The sequence below is a fragment of the Varroa jacobsoni genome, unplaced genomic scaffold, assembly GCF_002532875.2.
Source record: "Varroa jacobsoni isolate VJ856 unplaced genomic scaffold, vjacob_1.0 scaffold_847, whole genome shotgun sequence".
In the NCBI taxonomy this organism is placed as follows: domain Eukaryota; kingdom Metazoa; phylum Arthropoda; class Arachnida; order Mesostigmata; family Varroidae; genus Varroa; species Varroa jacobsoni.
In genome coordinates, this window is record NW_019213749.1 from 215,433 (window position 1) to 237,956 (window position 22,524).

Here is a 22,524-nt window from a genome sequence, read left to right on the forward strand (position 1 = left end):
ATGGAACGCAAAACTTTTGCCACTAAAAAGCTATTGTTTCCCATACAGAGCAGTATCAAGACACCTTAGGCCAGCACGGGCAAACTATAGCAAGGCACGTTCCTCAATGTTATTTTGAGCTTTGTACACATACTCAGATGATTGTCGTACTTCTTCCGATCTCTGTAGCTAAAACTAACTGTTCACGGCCATGGATTATTCAACTAAAAAGTAGTTAAATAATTACCTTTGAGATGAGAGATGATCCATCTGAAGTGCGATGCTCTCTCTACACGATTCCGTACGTCTATTTAAAAAGCAGTGAGCTTTACGGAAGTACGCGATAACTGGACACTCAGATAAGATCACTGCGTATTCGCTTGGCGATGCCTCGTCTATCGCCTAACAAATGCAGTTTTCAAAAACGTCGAGACTTTTTTGCACGAAAACGTTTTTCGAACTTCGAAGGCGTACATCTCGTAAAGGATATGAATAATGATTAAGAAGCGGTCTGATAGAATATTAAATCATTATATAGAGCCGTTTCAGGCAAAGCTTACCGGTAAAGACATTGGTTACATGGTGGACATTGGACAGGAATAACCCGATGATATCAAATTAGAAAAAAATGAGAGCACTCTTGCTTTCAGTTGCGAAGTTCTATACAACAAATAAAATTTCGTACGCCTTCCAGAAATGAAAATCAAGATTGGCGCTGAGATATTTGTACATTCGATACTTATATGACGTGACCAACATACATATATATATATATATAGGCATAAATTTGTGGTAAAATGTTTGCGTAAATTGGATTTGGCGTTGGCAAAAAGGTGTTTGGTCCATGTAAAAATGTGTTCTGTAAGCCTGACGAGTTTCTTTCTATACTTCATATGTTTCCTTCCATCAATGTGTGATCGATGCATTACTTACTTAGCTATTACACTGACTATCTACGAATAGATACATTTTCTATCATCATTTTCGTTTCCATCTAATAACTAAGCCGCGTTCAAGTGCTAACTATTTTTACATTTATTGTTACTATCCTCTTTGTTCTTAATAATTGCTCTTCACGTGGTTATTGGTGTCAATTGATACTTCATTAGTGCCCTCAAAGTCCACAAGAAAGTGTGTGCGGCTGATGCCAGTCACGTCAATAAAAAAGCGAAACAAAACACGAACTAATAAATTCAATATATTTCTCCCAGTTATCTTCTACAACTGGAAATTTTCGTATAGCTAACTATCAGATCATAAAATATTATGATCGGCCGGAAATTAGGTATGGTGAAAGCTGAAAGGCCAATTAAGATTACTAGGTCTTTTTAAAAGTCTTACACGGGTCGATTCCTACACACTTGTTAGGTATTTTTTTGGGGATTTACTGCGACAAACACTAAATCATCAAGTCATATACATGAACATTTACAGCATTACCTTTCCAACCAAAAGCAGCGTGCTAAATTAGTATTATGTTGAAATCTGCTGATGTTAGCAATTACTATTTTTTCTACTTTCCAACACGTGGTTTTACTCTGAGTACATGTACGCACAGAATTCCCGTTTCAATATATGCTATTTTTTCCCCGCAAGACTTTGACATTTCTTCAATTCTACGTAGACGTTTTTTCACTGTAGTAGGCCATACCACGCTCAGTTATGCACAGACTACTGCGGAGGTCAGTAGTGGTACAAATCACAGCAATAAAATGGAGAACTTTAAAAAACTACCTTCTTTCAATGCAGGGCGCCAACGAAAAGGCAGCGAAGACAATCTTACTTGTTGATTGGGTTGATTGTGAATGAGGCCGCAGACTTATCAACTCCACCTTGAAGAATGATGGTTATAAAAGTAATATTATTGGTATAGAATATCAATGAATTATAGAAAATATATATATATATATATATATATAATATTTGCAAATGGTCAGTCTTGGATAATATCGCCGTGGTATCGTGTAGGAAGATGACGCATAAACAGCGACAAGGCACACGCCTTTTTAACGTTCGTCTACCCTTTTGAATTTTTTTGTTCTTTCAATTTAATTTCTGCCTTACCCTATTGTTCTTGCCTCGATCTAGAAGAAAAAATCGTGTTTAATAAACCTTCCCTGTATTATTCTGTTATTTATCCTTGTCATAATAATAGTTATTATCATTATGATGAAATTCAGTGGTATGGTATTTTCGATGAAAGAAGTCGCGTCCCTTTACACTTATCAAGCATCATCGTCACAGTGCCGATCCCCTTTGATAATCATACACATTTATATATTTGTCATCATCTCTATTTTACTTTTTGCCACTGTCAGCTTCTCGCTTCTTCGTTGTTGTTGTATGCTATTCCACAATTTTTTGTGTGGATGTGTTGAAGTGTGTTTTATCTTATAGTGCTTCTTCTAATATTTACAAATCAACGGGGCAAAAACGAGTATGGGCGGATGAAAATGTGTACATTTCCGGAAGACGCATTCCGTAGTATTATATATTCATATCCATCATCATCCGCTTTTTATCAATATCGCCTCTCATCTGCTGCCGTTGAAGATTGTCCGTGTACGGCGTCTTTTCTTACTTATTTTTTACAAATAGCAGTTAACTTTCTCCTCGCGTCACAAAATCTTACAACATTGTTCGCTGTTCTACCATACTTGCTCATCCGTATTTTTTTCGTTCAATTCTTCGTTCACCTTTTCTTTGTTTTGTTATTTTTAACTTCCGCCTCAAAGTCGCTCACGTATACATAAGCCACTTTCTGTACAGCACTGCGTCATCAGAAAATACCCCAAAATTTTCTGTGTTCATTGTGTGAGAATGTAATTTTTCACTCAGTCGCTTATTGAGGACGTCGATGATCTAACAAAATCACGTGAGGGTCAGGCGTCACATCTGCTAAGAAACTGTGTTATTTCGTCACCAGAATAGCCCTTCTCATGTACCTCGCTCCAGTTATCTATATTGACAAGCGCTAGGTAGATTAAGAAAGAGCTTGCCGATTGATTAATCCACACACAAAGGACCGTTCATGACATTGAAAAAAAAAATAGAGAATGTAACGTACCGCCACCCATAGGCCTCTCTACAAATCGCATTTCGTTTTGCCGTAGGATAGTAGGCCTTGGCCAGCCTATCTACCTGCTTCTTGAGAGAATTAAGAGTGTAGAAAGGCGCAACGCACACCTTTTAGGAAGTAGCAGTATGAAACTCAGGAAATGCATCTGCTCTATGCACTGTGAAGTTAACAAATGTTATGACGGTGTTTCGACATAACTGCGTAAACATGAACTTACCACGAAGCGTGACTATAGATAAAGGAACTACAGGAAGATGTCGACAGCCACATCTACTTTCACTATATGGACCCCATTCGAGTGGTGGAAATACATTTGAATTTCAAACGAAACTTCGAATTTCGTGTTTCTTTGTAAATGTGCAAAATAGAAAGACATTAGTCAGTACCCAACACACGAAAATTTTACACTGTAGTAATGTGTATAGACATAAGGCTAGCGCGATTTTGTTGTGCTAGCGACCCTATCTGATTTTTATATCTGGTCTGAACCCAGATATAGTGGCTTTGACCCCACTTCACCAAGCAGGTAAAGTCTCCATCAACAAGTAGATATGCAAATAGATGGTTGTTTTATTTTTAGGATGTGTAGCCTATGTTCCATATAAAAATGGTTTTATATGCTTTTCTTTTTCTTCTTCCTTTTGTTTTTTGCTCTATTTATTTATGGGAGGAATGTAATCAGGTGCGGAAAGGGGACAACTTTAGGATGAATCAGTCGACATGGCTGATTTTGAGGGTGTAGTTAAGCCTCGTTGGACTTCTAGTAGCTGCTCTCGTGCCCCGCGAGGATATAAAGGTTTGACGGTCCACTCGGCTTCTCTACCGCGCGGCTTTCGACAACGATAACGCGTTCCCCAATCTCGCAGCCCGGGTCAGCGGCTGTGAAACCCAGGTATTTGCTGTTGTCTGCTGTGAGCACGCGCATGATACGAGTGGGGTCGTCGATCTCTTGGACGACGTCACCAGTTAACAGGCTTTTGCCCTGCATCCCTGCAATAGTTGAGCGAAAAATCCCAGAGATAAAAACGTAAGTGCTAGTAATAATGTTAGAGTTGTCATTTACATTGTTAAATGTAGTTTGGTTATGTTTATTCGTGAACGTCGTACCCTTTTAAAACAAACGAAGTACTATGTATTATTATTACATAGTATTGTAACTATAGAAAGGCTTATCTTACCATGACTGTGGAAGGCTAACACAGAATCTGACAGGCAGACAATCTGCTCAAGGTTGAAGTCGAATTCAAAATTGGCTGGTCTCATGGGCTGGTTAAGCTTGACACGGCCTCCCAAGTTGATAATTTTTACCTCTCGTTCCATACATACTAAAAGTTCGTCCTGCTGTAACTGTAACGCGTTTAACGCATTTCCTTTGGCCGGGATCATCGTGTCGCCGTCTTCATCATCCGGTGATCCTCCGATCGAATCGATTAGGTTTAGATCAATCATCTCTAACTTCAGCTGATTTGGGTTCGATGTCGCATGGGCACCAATGCAGATAATTGGATACTCGGCGTCTGGTGACACGATCATCTCACAAAAACGAATACGGTGTGGTAGAGCTAGATCAACTTGTTTCACATGCATGAACTTCGCCAATGGGTTGTACCATTGCATAAGAAACACCCCGTGCTGAAGCACTCCGCACAAGTACTTGAAGCCGTTATACGGGTTTCGGCCAACACAGCATTTAATGCAGCCTTTGGTGTCCTGCACCTTGGTACTCGTTGTATACCTTCGAGGGACAAAACGCTCGGGTATCCGATTTAACGAGAACGCTGTCTGACTTTTCCGGTTATGTAGCGCGATCAAGTCGTGGCGATACAATTGGGTATTCTTACCTGACAGCGACATTAGTACGTCGCTGATGACAAAAAGCCATATTGTTCTTCGATTAAAGATCTGATCGAGACAAGCGTCCGCTAACTCGTTTAAGTTCAATGTATATATACCCTCTTCGCATCCGAGTATAATATGTTGGTCCCTAGTTTCTGGATGAATCCAGCTAGCCGCTGAGTAAACCTTAAGCGGGCACTCGTTGAAGATTTTTGAGAGGCAGGCTCCCATGTGAACTTTCGGCGTAGGTGGTAGGCCATTAGTGCTTATTCGGTTCACAGTTTCATTGGCGCCGCCGCCTTGCGGTGAACTCTTCTCTGCGTCAGTTTTCTTTCTTCGTAACCGAGGCGGAGGTTCTGGACCTTCGCTCTCTGCATGCGTTTCATCATCACTTCTAGGTGGTGACGTCGTCGGAACAGGCGGCACCGCTTCTTTGTGCTGCGCCCACTGTGGGTTTCCCATTAAGCTCTCTCCCATTGGAAGCGTTGCTCGTTGTTGTAGTTCCTCTTCGACGACTTCAAGGAGACTCTTCTCCACATCACGAATCAGAAAAGATTCCTCTGGCGATGTTGGAGTCTCCGGCGAGGCCACGGGCATCTTTTGGTCCTCCCGGCCCCTTGAGGAGACAATCTTCTGCGGGACATTATTAACCATTTCGTCTTCTTCCTCGTCGTGTTGATACTCGGTCGCCGACGGGTTTCGGACCCTCTCGATGAGATTAATGATAACTTCTTTGCTCAACTCTCCTATCAAAAACGGATGAAGAAGCATGCGATCAGCTGTTGGACGCTTCTTAGGATTCTTAGTCAAGGCCAACTTAACAAACCCGTGGAAATCCGTCGACCAGTGGTCTTTGTCTTTGAGCGTTGGCGGTTTAAAATTGGACTTGGACATGAGGAACAAAGCCCTCATTGGATGCAGATCAAACATGGGCGGCTGTAGCTCGGCCAGTTCAATGGCTGTAATGCCAACGGCCCAAATGTCACATTGTTGATTATACCCTCCTTTCCGTTCTACGGCAGCAACTTCCGGTGCCATCCAATATGGGGTTCCGATAAAAGATTTTCGCTTAGCTATCGTTGACGTGATTTTCGCAGAAACTCCAAAATCTGCTAACTTTACCCCGCCATCTTCTGTTAAGAGAATATTGGCTCCCTTTACATCTCGGTGCATCATGTTTAGACTGTGAAGGTAGTATAGACCGCGAAGTGTTTCACGGCACACGTACGCAATTTGATTTTCTTTCAGCGGCCCTGTAATGTGATAAATGTCCTGTAACGATCCTCCCCCGCAATACTCCATGCAAATCCACAGTTTATCCCGCCGTAAGTAGCTGCCGAAATAGGCCACGATGTTTGGATGTAGGCAGTCCTGCATCATGACAATTTCCTGCTGGATAATAGCGAAATCATCTCCGGGCTCGACCTTGATCACCTTAATGGCTGCCATTTCGTTCGTAGACAAGCGTTTGGCCTTGAAAACATCTCCATACGTCCCGCTTCCGACCCTCTGTATGAGTTGGTACTCATCGTGAGGGTTTCGCCGAGATATATCAGCGTGACTCGAGGAGCCCGATGGCAACGCCATCGTCTCACTCTGAAAGTTAAACCCAAGCCCGTCCCCGGCCCGTTATGAATCCCACTATTTGCGTAATTTGTAGCAATATAGGCAATTCCACTCGTCGATACGGCCATCCTTAGAGGCACGTCCCAAGCCTAGTAGATTCGACGTTCCTATTTGCCATCTGTAGCCAAATCAAAGAACAGTAAAAACAACGGAGCTTATTAAAATCGTTTTCTGATTCCTGAATAAAGGTGGACCTTTTTGATAGACCAAACCATAGACATTTTTGACACATTACTTTTTAAAGTTACAACGAGCACTAATTATTTTGTAACATGCGTCATTTTTTGTCTTCTCAAGTTTGCCTTCTACGTTCTATTTTTCAGTACATATTGTTTAGAAACCTTATATGCCGTATATAAGAGACACTTGTGAAGAAGAGGATGTTTCAGGTCTAGTGTTTTCGTAAGCTTTCTCGCCTGTTCAGTCTCTAACATGGACATGCGACAAAGGGTACCCTAACAAGAATTGTTCTGTTAAAGAGCACGCAGGTTTAATAAAATTGACAGTTCAATTTTAGGACATTTATGCGTATGTACCGCAAGACGGTTTTAACAGGACTGTTATCAGAAAAGATCAACATCTACGAACGTAGCTCAGCTTTTTGTCGCGAGGAACTCCCTACGCCATACTGAAAAACAAAGTAACGGTTCGAATGCATATAGTTAAACTATAACCTTGTTTCCAGTTTTTCGAGATGAGCCAAGTACTAATCAATGTACATGTTTTTCATATGAAGTGTATCATGAGTGTCACAGATACACTAATTCCGCGAGGAAGCTGTATGTGCCCATTTGAGTACGCCCAGGTTGGTCGCACTCTGACCGGGACACCAAAAACCATTTTCCACCTTGTGAATAGTATTTTAACACGAGCACGCATTTTTTTACCTCATTCAATCTGTAATACATAGTATTGGAAAAACTGGCTCGCAAATACGAATCAGTTGAGCTTCGGTAAAAAAAAAAATGCAAACATTAAGTTATCAGAACACCTGCAACGAAACTCGCCATTGGAAATTGAGGCCTAATTCAAAATGACAAATGTAAATAAACGAAGTTTACTATGGGCAGGCAGTGCACACGCATAAATCATATCCTTAGAACGTATTTCTTATACACTGAGTTGTGCTTATTTTTCAGTCAACAAGTTAGGTATCATCTATGGCAGTAAAACGCATACCAGATTAGGAGCCGTACCATTGTACCTATATTCATTGTTAGGGAGCAAGTAAACAGATGGCGCGTGTATGCGTTGAGGATACTCCATAGACTCGTGGATAGGTTGATACAACAATAGACAGTTCTCGCCATATCGCTACTTTTTCCAATTTCTAGTTCGATAGATAGCATTCAAATCAGATACCCTATGACTCTTAAATCATAGTGATTTGCATCCCAGTCGATTTCAAGTGGCGACTAAGACAATCAGCATCTACAAACAATTTTTTTTTTTTTTTTTTTTTTTTTCAAATTTAGGATTTTCTTTGCAAACTAACGCGGCACGAATGAAAACTTGCACTAACTATTGGTGCCCGGGTCCCCCGATAGGTCTGTGACATTTAGAATATGGCGATTGCACGCAAACCCCCTGTACATCTTACCAAGACAGATTTCGTACGATCAATGAGCTAGCTACCTTATGAAGAACATGCAAAATAACGAAAACAACAATTGTGTTAATAATAAATTATTTTTACTGCAAGAGAGGATGCTATTGTGAATTGTACTGGTTTGATTGATATGAGCTGCCCTGTCGTTCCATATCGTGTGGGACGCAAAATAGATTCAGTCAGATACGCACACGTACAAAGAAGCGCATGTCCGTGTCTCCGGCTGTTCAGATTCGCCATGGTGGCTTGACTAAAATATTAGATCGTAATAGACCCGACATCAAACCAGCCGGCTTCTCCAGCCAATCCCGACAAAGCTGTCAAAGTTTTTCGCGCCTCAAGACCTCATAAGACGATGCGGATTGCGTTCTGCTGCGTCGTGCGTTCGTTACCGCTATCAGCAGGGCACCGACACTATTGAAAACAGTACCTTGAAACGTTAGTCTATTTCGAGATGGATGACACGTACGTTCCTATTACTGTTCAACCAATAACAGGTCAGCAAGAATTTCGTCGTAGTTTCAAATAGCACACCATTATGTACACATGATACATACTCTTACATTTGAGCTGAGAATAAAGAAACAAGCCAATCGGTCACTACTTAAGTATAACTATCGAATCGTTAAAACCGATGCGACATTCGTGATAATTGGATGCTTCAATATGACGCCCTTGTAATCAGTTGCCTCTGAATGTGTTATAACTCCTAAGTACTTGATGCTATATCTCCAGCTGCTGGTGCTATTCCCGTTTTGACACTGGAACGTATAGTAGTTGGCTCTACGGTTACGGCCCACAGCTGCCCGTTACCGCTTGGGCTTAAAATCAACATATTCAAGACATTGCTCTCGAACAGCTGTTCTGAGTAGGAGAGCAGATATATTCGAAGTTGTGGGTTCCAAAATTGGGCCGCCACTTTATTACGCAATCAATTAATTTTAAAAGGCAATGACATGTTCCGCTTGTTGAGACCTATATAGTAGCGCATCATTATAGGTAGTATTGCGCGAATCTGTGAGCCGTACCCACACAACAATGACCTCGGTTCCACTGTCTGTACGGTTAGAATCACCCATCCGTTTGCTATGTTCGCTGACGAAACAAAAAAAAACCTAGCGAACACACTTCACGCATTTGTTTTCGTGATTGACTGTTTCAATTGGACTTCTCAAAAGTAGCCTGTGCCATGGAACGCTGGATAGAGAATTGTTATCGGAAAACTATTGGTTAACCATTGTCGTCGAAAGGCTGAGCGATACAACTGAACTCCAGATGCCCTATCGTACAGATGGCAGTAGAACAGCGTAGACGTGAATAAACGTGTCATTCGTATACACACAACTAATTTCTAGACTATTTTGCTATCAGTATTTCAAATGCATCCTAGTAACATAAGTTAAACAATGAAAGGAGGGTACTTTATGCCCGACAAAAATAAACTCTGTGCTCAGATTTATTACAAAATCACGTATTTTGTTGGAGCCATTTAGATCAATTCAATGACGCTAGTTCTAGAACAGCGCTTTATATCGATGCGCGTCATTTGCTGCCAGTTTAAGCTTTAGGATACGGTTTAATAATATAGCAGTACGTTTATTCCGGCAAAGTTATAGTCCGCCAATGATTTAGCCCTCGCTTTGTCCAACGCTGGTCGCTATCGAAGGAATTTTTTCCATTGTGAAGAAAACACTATGAATCTCATGATCATCGTATGACGCCAACTGGACCATTTGTAAAAACCCATTTATAGCCTAAATTGAACCAGTCGAGCAGGCCATCTGTATGATGTTTTGTAGATCTAGATTTCATTCACCCTAGACGTTGCGGATACAGAGATAAAGTGAACCTCATAGGCCCTTTGCTAGTTACCTGCGTAACTGAAGGAGCGTCTTGCTTTAGATAATAATTATTCTCAATGACACACCAAGTACTGAGCTCTTCCTTTGGCTTGTAGTCTATAAATAGAAATTGCGTAGTTTACTAATACATTTTGACGCTAGTGTAAGAGCTGTCAGTCAAAAAATGGCGACAACCTAATAGAGCACTTGAACAGTTCCGTGACGCTATAATCAATCGGGGTGATACTACGCATTTTCGAAGTGCCTTCTGTTACCTGTCGATGGCACAACTTCATCTTCAATGACCACTTCTGCTTTACTTTGGGAAAGACATTTATGTGATGATAAAGCATAGTGTGTAAACAATTTTCGACCTTTACGCATCACGGCTGACACCCGAAAGGGCGTATAATAACGATATATTGTAGGCGCTCGATGTGAGGTGAAAGCATCACAGATTGTAATCTAGAAAGAGCATATGATTTTGAGATCTACTTCATACGTGGCATTTTCCCCACTGAGAGTAGACCAGATGTTTTAGGATTCGCCCTCATATCACGCTTAGGGACTTGACAGCATTTTTCGGTTCTGGAGTATTCAGATGTCGCTTGACAGAAGCAGTATCTCTGTATGGCTTCTCCTCTAAGGAGCGCCGCCGGGTCATAAAGTGAAAACAAAGTAACCTCATAACGATGAGGGGTACGTGAGGGAGACGTGATACGAAAAAAGTTGTGTGACGAAATTGAAATATAAAAGTTTTGGACTGGCTGGGGCGCTCCACGAGCAAACTGTTGTGACATACACTTGCGCCTGGAGGTGATCGCATGCAGCTTGGGGTTTCTTTCACAATGTGGTGCCGTGTATATTTCCTCGTGCTGCCTATAGATACGCGACAAGAAACGCTAACATCAGACCATAATATTGAATAGGATCGACGTTCAGCGGTGATACGCTTTTGTGGATGTTTGACCGTATTGCTGTCGTAGTAGTATCGCCGTTGTTGCGTACGCAATCCTTTTCAATTTATTCGAGAGCTTCAACAACCCCACAACCCGCGAAAACGTAGGGGCGGGAGATGGAAAAATAAGTACTTGCTCTCATAGCCGGCGCACCGTAATAACTCGACAGTTCATGAGCGATTTATGCGTCACGCGGCTTTATAAGCAATATTTGTAAATTCCGCTCCTCAGTTTCAACAAATCCTCGCGTAGCAACATCACTACAGCACGGATATGGACTAGCAGAATGGTTGTTGTCCTCGACTTTTGTTGATCGTTGAATTAATAATTCATTCCGGTCTAAAACGCGTTCTAGCCACAGGTGCAATTAAATATGAAATCCCACCATCACTAAATTACTAGAGCGACTATGGACATAATATTGGTAATAACATGGTATAACTTGAGCAAGTGGAAAGATCGGCGCACACAGATGCGTCGGTATTTAGCCGTTCGCTTGTTTTGATGTGTATCTATAATAAACTTACTTGCATATAGACGCATCAATATTTATCATGTGGCTATCTGAAGCTAAGGCCCTGTAGCCTATCAATCATGGACAATTTCATACCTATAAGGATTAATAGTGGTGGTTGTTATTGTTGGCACGAGCGTGACCAGCGATAGCGGCAGTAACATTGGACAGGTGACGATACACGGCCACTTTAGCGACTGAACACATTGCAGAATCTGTTGGTACATATATCCCTTCTAATGCTTCTCCCAGTTCAAATGACTTGGGGGTTTTTATTTTGACCACTATACCCCCCTCCCTACTATCGTTGCACCGATACGAGATCAGAGCAGAGTTGACGGACAGTGCAAACAACTGCACTCATAAATCGACTCAGCTGAGCTAAAACAATTTCGACAGATCGACATCGACCTGGCGTGGGCGTACCTTAACGTTCGTGGACACGGTCCGGGCGGCGTAAAGCTTTACCACCGCACAAACATTTTATTCAGATAGCTGACCTGCCGAGAGACAAAAGACGACAAAGCTATCTTCTCGCCGTCGTCTTCACCGACCACTAACGCAGTACATCACGACTGAGGTAACAAACACAGCGATATCGTCCCTAGACCGTTGCCGAATCACACTACACTCTCGTAAACACCGTCATAGTCAGACACAGCCATAGTCACCAGCCGGTGTCGACCTTCGCTGGCTACAACAGCGCAAACACCAGCAGCGGGCGCCGTCGCAACGCGAACAGTTCAGTTCATCTCCAACAAAGTAAAATACTTTGTTGGGGACGCACTGCATACGTAATTGTCTATTCCGTTATTTTCCAGGAACTTTCAACCAGTAACTGTAGCAATCGTAGCGAAACAGCGCTACTAATAATAATAACCGTTATTCAACAAAAACAACAATATTAACATCATATCCTGCATAGAGGAAAAAGGACGGGGGAGAGTAACAAGGAGATGGCACAGAGAGAGAGAGAGAGCAGTAGTGAGGATACTTAACTCAGACGACGGCAGCATCAGTAGCGCAACTCGGTACGCAACGGCGGCGGCGGCGAGGGACAAGACACAGTGTGAGAAGAGGCTTATAGCAACGTAACCCGGGGAAGAAGAAGCGGACGAAATTGGCGCCACCGCCATCACTGCTAAGCATGGACCCGCTGAACTGACACCGATGCAACTATTCCACCCGGATAGCTGTTCGGTCAATGGAAAAGTCATTGTCTGCTCAGGTGATCGTCTTAATTGTCGGGAAAATGTTAAAAATGTATAGCTTGGTTTGTAGAATGAAACCGCGCAATCGAATGGCCGCTAATTGCTCCATTATGCTATAGTTAATGTATCTATACACAACGATGGTTAATTTCGAAATTTCGACTCAGAATCTTCATTTTAATCATCTTTGATTACGTACAAGCAATGGTAGTCTGATATAAGAATTATGGAATTTGTCATATCGATTTCCACGAGATGATTAACGCTTGACAGCACGACCGGGGAGTGAAGGGTATTTATTTTTTTAATAATTTCATTAGCGTAAAAAAATCGCGCTCAGGTTTTTCACGCTTGTGTATATTTTGCAAGGACAGCTAATTAAATCTACCGATAAAGACTTACGACCAACTTCGTAGCTGTTCAATGCTTGGAATGTTTTTCTTGCACACTTTATAGATAAATAGCTTCTTACCGCTAACTATTATATTAGAAATTGTTTGCTTAACTGGCAGCATTTACAAATGTTTTTTATAACGAAATTAATTAAAGTCGCACTTGAATTGTGCCGCGCTTTGTGCGACCGGAGTTTTGCATCGTTTCGCCCTTTCCCAGAACTGTGGACCGCCCGCTAAAAAGGGTGCTTCTACATTTCTGTTTACTTCATTCTCTTTTTTTTTGCTACCATCGAATACCCGTCGAACAGTTCCATTTGAGAGAATATTAAATGTGAGATTAGACAACACTTCGACTGGACACTGTGGAAAAGTAAGTTTACGCTCATTAAATACCCTGCAAGAATCTCTATTCCTGTGGCAAACAGATATCATCATTCGAGTTTGTTACCAGCCACCAGCTGTGGGTTTCAATTAGGTTAGAGCGACGGCTGTGGCTGTCTGCGCAGGATTGACTTGCGTGCTAATTGCATGACTTAAGTACGTTGCTGTAATTCCAGTCAATTAAAAATAGGGAATCTATTCACTATAGATTCAATATAAAACAAGCTTATTCTAGTAATTACTTGAAATCAAGTTTGACAAAACAGAACATAACTACGAGACTCGCGAGTGCATTGTGCGAACGTACCGTTTAAATTCAGCGATCATTTGTTTCACTAATTATATTACCTAACTGCTGTGGTTAATTACAGTGATTGAGAGCACTGTTGTTTTCGCGATTTTAGTTCATTTACATCACTATTTAGTAAAGTAGTGCGGTAGAAAGGGCACAGCATGATGAGAGCTCAATGTTTGACCTTTAGGTATAACTATAGGCTATGCTGCACGATGAATAATTGAGGCGATGTTGCCAGTAAATTCTCTTAGCTTAGCTTACCTGAGATAAATCAGCCAAGTGTCAAGAGTAATTATTGTAATTAAAAAAAAAAATCAAATACGTCGTTTTCGACAGAAATTGTTTTGTTTGACAAAACCTAATTTTTTACTATATAAAGGATCTCTTTCACTCACTCATGCCTGCAGTGGGTAAAAAGTTCTATCGAATGCAAAATATCGTTTTAAGCTATGAGCCATGTTCATGCATTTTGTATGTGAACACTCGTAAATTATGCTAAAAGTCGAAAAAACTAGAGTAAAAATATCTTGATTGGACCGATCGGTAATATCCATTGCAGGCATGAAGTCGCTTCCATCCGAACTCTATCATACGGTATCGATAGTAACCCCAAAAAGCTCGGAATTTGACGAGGAATTAGATAGGAGGTGGCACGCGGCTCCCCTTTGGTACCATCTTGATGAAGTAAAAACTCGCATTCTAGAAGGTCGCTACGGGTTCGTTGTTCAACTAAACACTAAACGTTCAGAAAAACGACGCAAACCAGAAGACATTCACTGTACACAACAGCCATTTGATGAAAAAAAGTTTAACTTTACGAAGATCGACGAGAGAGAAGTGCTATTCCGTCGGGACGATGATCTCATCGCAATTAACGTGTCTCCTCTGGAAAAATGCCACTGTTTGGCAATACCATCAGTAAAGGAGTGTTTACCACAAATTCTCACCCCTGCCGGATTGAATTTAACCCTAGACATAATGTTTCGCTCAGCTTCGCCAGACCTACGCGGCGGCTTCAATTCCCTGGGAGGATTTGCCTCTGTCAATCACCAACATTTACACGTCTATTATCTTCAGGTTCGGATGGTTCTCGAAATCGCTCCTGTAGAAAAACTCAGTGCCCCAGGTGTATTCACTTTGGTCGATTACCCCGCCAGGGGGCTAGTCTTTTCAGTCAATGCGGGAGACCGCAGCCCCCTGAATACATTATTTCGCGTTGTTAGTTTACTTAATGAAAATAACATTGCTTACAACGTCTTCACGACACGAGGTTCATCACCCGAGATTAGCTATTTTTGTAAGCCGACGACATACGAAGTTATCCGAATCTACCTGTGGGCTCGAAGACCTTATTTTGGCGTCAAAAGCAAACAGAACTGCGGATTTAATGTTGCTCTTTGTGAGTTAGCAGGACATATTCCCGTAAACGACATGGGCGTCTATAATGAACTCACAGAGGAAACGGTTAGCAAAGAGCTAAGGGTCAATTGTGACGAAGAGTATCGCAAGATGATGGCGCTACTTAAAGACAACAACGTTCTTAGTTAATTCCTGTATTTCGATAAATAGATGAAAAGAATGATTTTCAAGGAAATAGATTGCGTTTTGTATATTATATATGCTTGAAAGAAAATAAAATATATGAAAAACAACTTACTGTTTTCATTTATTTTTACTGTAACTTGTAAAGATTGCGTTGTTTTTATCATGTACTGAATTATACTAAAATTAGGCATACGAAACAATAGTAGTGAGTGTGGGGTGGTAACGTGTAAGCGAAGTATTTACATAGTGCAATTGAGGTATGTCTCGTAGGTATTCGCAATGTATAATCTATTGGAATGAAGGAGGTCACCAGGCCCAGCTGCATCTCTGGCCCAATATTTAGATCGAATTATTCTAAAATACGTGAAAATAGATATTCGATTAGAAGAACTTACTCTAGGGCCAGCAGTATGTATGAAGATATGCGGTTGCCTTACCTTCAGGATCGATATTGGCCTGTAATACATAGATTCTAATTAAGTTGTCTAGAGGCGGCAGCAGCAGCTAGCATTCATGAATCTCTGAGGATTTGTATCTAAGAAAATTTAAAGCCATCTGCTGCATTCGAATGTTTAGTTGAAAGCCAGACTTCCCGTTCTTTCCGAGCTTATGTTCAGCTTTATAAAGCATGATAATAGGGAATATAGAGTAGAAGTATGTTAATCTGGCTTTTGGCATTATTTTCTCCCCGATCGTATTGAAGACTGGCTATTGTGCTGCGCGTTAGTCAGCTTGGGAAGTCCGCCGGATAAATACACGAGGACATCACGGAAAAATCTATGAAGAACAGCGCTAGAGGATACTTGCCGCGGGATAAGGACATCTTGTCGCATGAGCATGGCCGAATTTTAACGGAAGAAATATCAAACCGTGTGTCTCAAAAACAATATGTAATGCTTAGTGAATTACGATATTCAGATTATTCGTTTCTTTCGGGGCGTAATTAATTAAAAATATTTAAAAAAAAGATTAAGTTTTAAGCAGAAAACATTTATTTCAAAATGCTATTGGAAGTATGGAAAAGTAGCAGAAGAGCCGAGACAATATAGAACGATGCTTCAGGCAGATTTATTTATGCGACTTACAATTAATCAGATAAGAAGTGAGTTTGAAACGGAAGGAATCATTGAAGAACATACCAGAAGACCAAGAATACTAACGAACTTCAAACAGCAATCAAACCATAAGCTTCGCATCAGCAGATCGACTGTTCACCGCATTTGAAGACGTTTAGAGCGAAAAAAGTCACATTTAAACAGTCAATTAAACTGTCAATGAAAATGGCCCGGACTGAAAGCAATCATCTTTCGAGTGGTACATGGAAAAATGGGAACGGGATGCACAATTTTCGAGAAAGATTGTTCGGAGCAATGAACCTACACTCAAATGAAATCTTACATGTTATCGCCATAATTGCACATAGTGGGCAGTTGTAAGTTCACATTTTACGCAGGTGCACCGTGACACTTTACACGGTCAACTGCATGAGCTTCCATGTTCCAGTTTTTTATGGGAATCAATTAAACAAAGTTGATGATACTATGAGATTTAACAGCCACAATTTAACGTTAGTAAATATGCTACAATTGGCGGGACGCTTTTACTCAACCTTAAGACAGAACTCGTCTCCACGATTAGTACTGCAAAAATCAGCTGTATATACAATTTTAATACGATATATGCAGCGATGTTACTTAGACCCGTAAAATACTTGTGCTGTCTATACCAAGGAGGACATAATCCAGTAGTGATTCGGTGATTTTTGCAAACTTCCCTGTATAAGATGCCCCTCATAATGGACAGACAATCACGAAAATAGTTGACGAACTCATTGTGAGTAGCCATGATATCGTCCACGAACGAAGCGCCTTCTAGCGGACAGTTCTAAAGCACTCAAACAGAAATGGCGGAAAAGGAAGCTCGACGGTTGACCCATGAATTAGCGCGAGATTATCTTTCCATCTACGAAGCTTCACAGAATTTAGCAAGGAAAATCGAGATATTTGTAAGTGGTTGATCACGAATCATGAAAAAAAAAAGGATCGAATACAACATTTTGTACAAATACATGGGTTCCACAGTATGTGGCAAAGCCTAGCCCGACATGAGAATAAGTGACGCCATGTATTTGGTGATGCTTGAAAAAACTATGCATAATGAGTTGCTGTTTGCCTTTCGACAAAACGACTGATTTGGACCGCGACGCGCTATTGGGAAAATCGACGAGCCCTAGTGAATAGAAAAAATATCGTCTTTCACCGTCACTATACCAAATCACATACGTCTTTAGCTACTCAAACAGCTTTAACGGGGGATTTTAATGCGTCCGTCGTATGGACCTCTCACACTGTTAAAAGATCCTCTGTTTCGGTTTCTGCAGAATTCGCCTAACAGGGTCAATTTAGTTTGGATGTAAAGATGACTTGTCACGGTTTTTCACTTGAAAACCAAAGGAGTTCTACAGAAATTGACTGGATTTTGCTATTACCACCAAAATGGCGGAAGATCAAAATGACACACACAGGCATTCAACTAGTAATATGATTAAAGGTGTGAACAAAATTACTTTCATTTCGGTTTAGAAACGATAAGTTACTGTTCGATAACTTAAGTTTTCTATATATTATAGTGTTAGAGTGAAGATAAATGGAACTGATTTTATCTTGTAGGACGACTGAACTTTGATTATTCGAGTGATTATGTACACATGTTGTTTCGTTGAAACTTATCCGTAATGCTCTGTTTTCAATTTGTTTGCAGTAATTATTACCATGGCTTCAAATGCCCATCTCCGAAGAGCACTTCACTATGTGTTTAAGATTCCGGATCGTTCCTTGACCATGAGATTTTACACTGACGTTCTTTGTAAGTGTTTGGGTTATATTTGCAAGCTGTCTCAACTATCTATGGGCTATTACAAATGTGAGAAATAAGACAATACAGAAACTAAGATGCATTCCGTGTTTTCTTTCTTTTGCTAAGGTAAACCTCTATTTTTGTTTGTTTTTTACTTTGTTTGTTGCCGTCAGTTGCTCAGAATTGTTTATTGAAGCAGAAGTTGATGCCTAGTATTTTGTGGCCAAGGCAGTATAAAGTATAAAATACCATTTGGTCCCCTCTTGAAGAATGGTCACGGATATGCGATCGCATTCGCTACAAATAAATGTACGTAATTATTAGCTAACATTTAATTTCGAGTTTGCTAACTCAAGGAGAACAACTTCCTTCTTAATGCGCATGTGGTTCGATACATTTTCAGTGATGCGGGTGCTTCGTCATGAAGAATTCGAGAAGGGTTGCCTTGCAGCATGCAACGGAAGGTTTGTTGTCACGTTCACCCCTTCAGAATTAGACCTCTGAGGTTCTTTCAGTACTGAATCTGACAATTGCTTCAAAAATTCTGTATTCTCAGAACTGTCTGCTCTCGTATTTAATAGGCTTGATCGGATATTCATTGGACATAACTGCAAGCTCTACATTTGCGAACGCATAGCCACTTTCACTTATCAATGAATTAAATCAAATTTTTCTTGTCGGCGATATCATTGACATTTCGAGTTCATTGTATTGGAAAGAATCTTATTCAACCTGAATCGTGGTTTGCAGATACGATGGGTTCTGGAGCAAGACGATGGTCGGTTATGGTTCTGAAGATGACCATTTCGCTATGGAGCTTATATACAATTACGGTGTGGACAAATATAAGAAAGGCAACGAGTTCAAGGGGATCGTCATTCAAATGAGCAACGTTCTAAAACGGTCGGTTGCGACCTTCTCATAAATTAGCAGAAAATTCATATTCTTTTCATAGTTAGCCCTTTGGCGATATAGGTGGGATCGATCGGCATGAGTATTAAGTGTAACGCCGTTAATAACGGTCTTCCATTTTAGCTATGTTTAAACCGCATGCAGGCCCTAAGTCAAATGTTTTGCTTTTGTAGTGCTCAAGAAAATAGGTGGACAGTTCAACAGGAGAATGACAAATCATATGTTGAAGCTCCAGGCGGATTCAAATTTTACGTTGAAGAAGACAGTTCCGAAAGGAAGGATCCCGTGAGACAAGTAAGTTCTCTAAAGGATTGAATTAAGTTGATTGTATGTGTATACTATTTTCGGCCAAAGCATGAAATTCTATCACGTTTGATCTTCGTAAAAGACAGGTTTAGCTTTGTTCTCTTTAGCAATATTTTTTCTTAGATATTATGTCCACCTCACCTAATCGTGGTAAAGGCCTATATCAACAGCTGCATTCGTATGTATCAGCGTCGTCTATACGAATGTAAAAAAAAATCAGTAATGATATTACTGAGACATGCGCCTTTATCTTCGACAGGTTATTTACAGCTGTACAAATGTGGAAAAAACACGTCGCTTTTGGGTGACTATGCTGGGGTGCGAGGTGGTGGAAAGCGGCGACGATTTCCTTGAAGTCGCATACGACAAATCTAAAACGTCGCTCCGTTTCGAGAAGATCTTTGAGCCGATTGATAGGGGTGAAGCCTATGGACGTGTGGCGTTCGCATGCCCCCGAAACCAACTACCAGGTGCGAGTTAGGTGTATATTTTTGAGATTTACAACAATCGTTTACTTATTTTTAAAGTCCTAACTAGACCTCTTAGTAGCGAAGCCGATGTCAGGTTCATAGCGGTAGACCATTTGTGGGTCTATTTAAAAAAGTACATTCATATAGCGATTTAGTCCATATGTGGGAGGTGTTTTTGTATTTAGATTTGTTTAAAAGAACTTATCTTTCGAAACTATTCATTATATGTTTCTTTGCTTTGACGAACCCGATAAAACATGTTCTTCTCTCTTTCAAACATCGTAACGACCAGAGCGCAATCCTCCCATTTCATCAACCCGAGAAACGTTGCCCGTGTTTCCGAAGGGACAATAGTATCTTTTTACCTTTAAGTTCTTTTGTGGCTTTAGCTGTTACGTCTAAAACAATGTTTACTCAACGAAAAGTAAAAAAAACAAGCACGCTTTTCTAAATTGTGTACCGTGGCCTGCTGTTTTACTTCTTTTGTAGAAATCGAAGCCCAGGTGAAAAATGCTGACATAGGCACCGTAATTACTCCACTGGTATCCTTAGAAACGCCCGGTAAGGCATCTGTCGAAGTCGTCATTTTGGGAGACCCAGATGGACATGAGATATGTTTCGTTGGCGATGAGGGATTTCATGAGCTATCTAAGGAGGATCCGGAAGCGAGTCAAGTTCTCCAAGAAAAGATGAAAGAATATGATGCGTACGTTGAAAAAGTCCAAAGAAGGGATCGGCACTTTTAGATATCTCTTAGAAATTGAAGGTTTATCCATAAAAGCAAATTATCTGCTAATGCGTACGTAATAAACATTCCCCATCAAATTTCAAAAAGGAAGCAGCTGAAACTAATTTAATATCGTATGCACATATATTCATAGTCGATCATAAACATCGATCGTCGAGACAAAAATAGTGAAGGTTCGACGATGTTTTTTGGACTTCGTTTATAGCAAATATATTCACAAGAATACTTGGTGTAAATAAAGAGGAAATAAGCTGGTTACCTGTAACTATCAAACAGGTTCTATTATGGATATACCTTCTAAACGACGGCAAAAACTGCCTTCAAATCACGATAACGGACAACAGCGAAGACGGAACATTATAAAGCTGCAACAGTTGAACGGACCAAAATCTGTGTGTGTTATTTGTTAGTGTAAGAAAACTGGTTTTTCGACGAAATATTAAGTAAATCAAGTGCTATGTTTTTCTAGGGCATAACAATCTACACATAAGCCGGCCTGGGCAGAACTGCGAGCTGAGCATGCTATTGATAGTATATTAAAAGTATAAAGTACCTTTTTCTAGTTTCGCACTCTATTATAGCACAGTAAAGATATGCTATTCTACCCAGTGTCGAACATCTGTAGTTTTCACTTGAATTTTTTTAAGTATAAAGAAACAGAAGAAGCAGGAACTTCGTATTATTACTCGAAAATATGAAGTAATAAATCGAAGTGCTCAATGCAATGCTTATACAAGTGTGCCCGCCCATGCATAATGCAAGCTTTTACATATGTGTATTTGAGCATATGCTTGACATGCAGGTAGCTCTTTCCTCTAGCTCGAATTTCTAGTGATATACATGCTTTAAGTTACACAATAGATGAATATTTTTTAACATATTTCAACACATTTTTATATGGTGAAACATCGAGACGTAATTTCAAGCTCCTCCAGTAAACCACTGCCAAATAAACTGAAAGCTCAGAGTAGATATTGCCTCAAAGCTAATAGAATACAACAAGCTCGTTAGGCTGCAAGTTCTAAAATATTTGCCGAGGTGGTACGCTTTAGGAGTATACTAAATATTTGCGAACTCAAAGAACAGCTGTCCAAAGCGAGCTAATTTTACTTTTAATTAGGGCGTGGCTGTTGTCCATCAATATTTACCACAAATTTCAAGTCGAGACCAAGCGTTCGATTAAATTCCTATGAAAGCGTCGGAGATATTCTGTTCCTCTGTCTCTGGATGCAACGTGCAGAATCTGGGGGGTGCTCAGTAAGATTTTCACCGAACGAAATAAGTAATGGATAACAGTTCATAGGAAACCGATGCCACGCTATGCTGAAATGTATGTCTGATTTAAACGGAGCTTCGGACTAATTTAGCGGGAGCGTGTCCTTACATATTTTTTTTGCTCTACAATGTTTGTTCTATATTACACACCGTACCCCTGTACGGAACCGTTCCGAGCTTTCGAACTACAGTGTGCGCAATAATCATTAAAAGGCATGTCGAATATTTTGGAGGCTGGTCCAAAATCTATACGGGCGTCAACCCTTCCGTTGGCCTGCTGTTAATCGAAGAAATTTGTTTATTATCATCTGGTATTATTTTGTGTTTTACAACAGTGTGAATATCGAACTTGGCTTGTATACATGGCCTAGTAAGTTAGCTATCGAACAAGTATCATGACGAGCGGTAACAGTCGCTTCTGATATTTTTGGAACCATGAGCTTTTCAGTCCGGTAATCCCCGAAACCGGATAGGCAAAAACCCAAATGCGTACACTTTGATTATACCGACATGAGGTATATGTGTGCTTTACTTTTTTAACGAACAGCATCGAGTACGCAGTTCCTAATCTTTTTGTCTACTACCGTTGTACTCATTGTGAACTCCATACAATTGTATTGCTGTAACAGAAAGGCTTTTCATGATAGGCTAAGCATACAAATTCGAGGCCGTGATTCCTGACTAAAG

The 22,524-nt window shown here is 40.6% G+C and overlaps 3 protein-coding genes across 3 annotated transcripts; 2 read left to right on the forward strand and 1 right to left on the reverse strand.

Annotated features, from left to right (window-relative positions):
* Window positions 1-990: 990 nt before the first annotated feature.
* Window positions 991-12,307, reverse strand: hppy (MAP4K3-like protein hppy). Its single transcript, XM_022840113.2, has 3 exons — window positions 11,870-12,307; window positions 4,237-6,638; window positions 991-4,048 (listed from the first exon to the last, which is right to left on the reverse strand). Exons 2-3 carry the CDS (start codon window positions 6,479-6,481, stop codon window positions 3,819-3,821), a joined length of 2,475 nt encoding a protein of 824 aa, XP_022695848.1. The 5' UTR covers window positions 6,482-6,638; window positions 11,870-12,307; the 3' UTR covers window positions 991-3,818.
* Window positions 12,308-13,301: 994 nt separating this feature from the next.
* LOC111264320 (glyoxalase domain-containing protein 4) lies at window positions 13,302-20,951 on the forward strand. Its single transcript, XM_022840116.2, has 7 exons — window positions 13,302-13,419; window positions 18,031-18,135; window positions 18,530-18,590; window positions 18,877-19,029; window positions 19,212-19,332; window positions 19,604-19,814; window positions 20,304-20,951. Exons 2-7 carry the CDS (start codon window positions 18,042-18,044, stop codon window positions 20,558-20,560), a joined length of 897 nt encoding a protein of 298 aa, XP_022695851.1. The 5' UTR covers window positions 13,302-13,419; window positions 18,031-18,041; the 3' UTR covers window positions 20,561-20,951.
* On the forward strand, window positions 13,331-15,377 carry LOC147752966 (GDP-D-glucose phosphorylase 1). The gene is made up of 2 exons (XM_022840115.2): window positions 13,331-13,419; window positions 14,285-15,377. Exon 2 carries the CDS (start codon window positions 14,287-14,289, stop codon window positions 15,271-15,273), a length of 987 nt encoding a protein of 328 aa, XP_022695850.1. The 5' UTR covers window positions 13,331-13,419; window positions 14,285-14,286; the 3' UTR covers window positions 15,274-15,377.
* Window positions 20,952-22,524: the final 1,573 nt, after the last annotated feature.

What these genes read in the sequence shown, in the direction of transcription:
- LOC147752966 (XM_022840115.2), top strand. Translation starts at nt 14,287, where the DNA reads ATGAAGTCGCTTCCATCCGAACTCTATCATACGGTATCGATAGTAACC.
- LOC111264320 (XM_022840116.2), top strand. Translation starts at nt 18,042, where the DNA reads ATGGCTTCAAATGCCCATCTCCGAAGAGCACTTCACTATGTGTTTAAG. An exon ending in ATTTTACACTGACGTTCTTT is followed by an intron (nt 18,136 to 18,529) that starts GTAAGTGTTTGG and finishes ATACATTTTCAG; the next exon opens with TGATGCGGGTGCTTCGTCAT. An exon ending in GGAAGGATCCCGTGAGACAA is followed by an intron (nt 19,333 to 19,603) that starts GTAAGTTCTCTA and finishes TATCTTCGACAG; the next exon opens with GTTATTTACAGCTGTACAAA.
- hppy (XM_022840113.2), bottom strand. Translation starts at nt 6,481, where the DNA reads ATGGCGTTGCCATCGGGCTCCTCGAGTCACGCTGATATATCTCGGCGA. An exon ending in GTTAGCCTTCCACAGTCATG is followed by an intron (nt 4,049 to 4,236) that starts GTAAGATAAGCC and finishes CAACTATTGCAG; the next exon opens with GGATGCAGGGCAAAAGCCTG.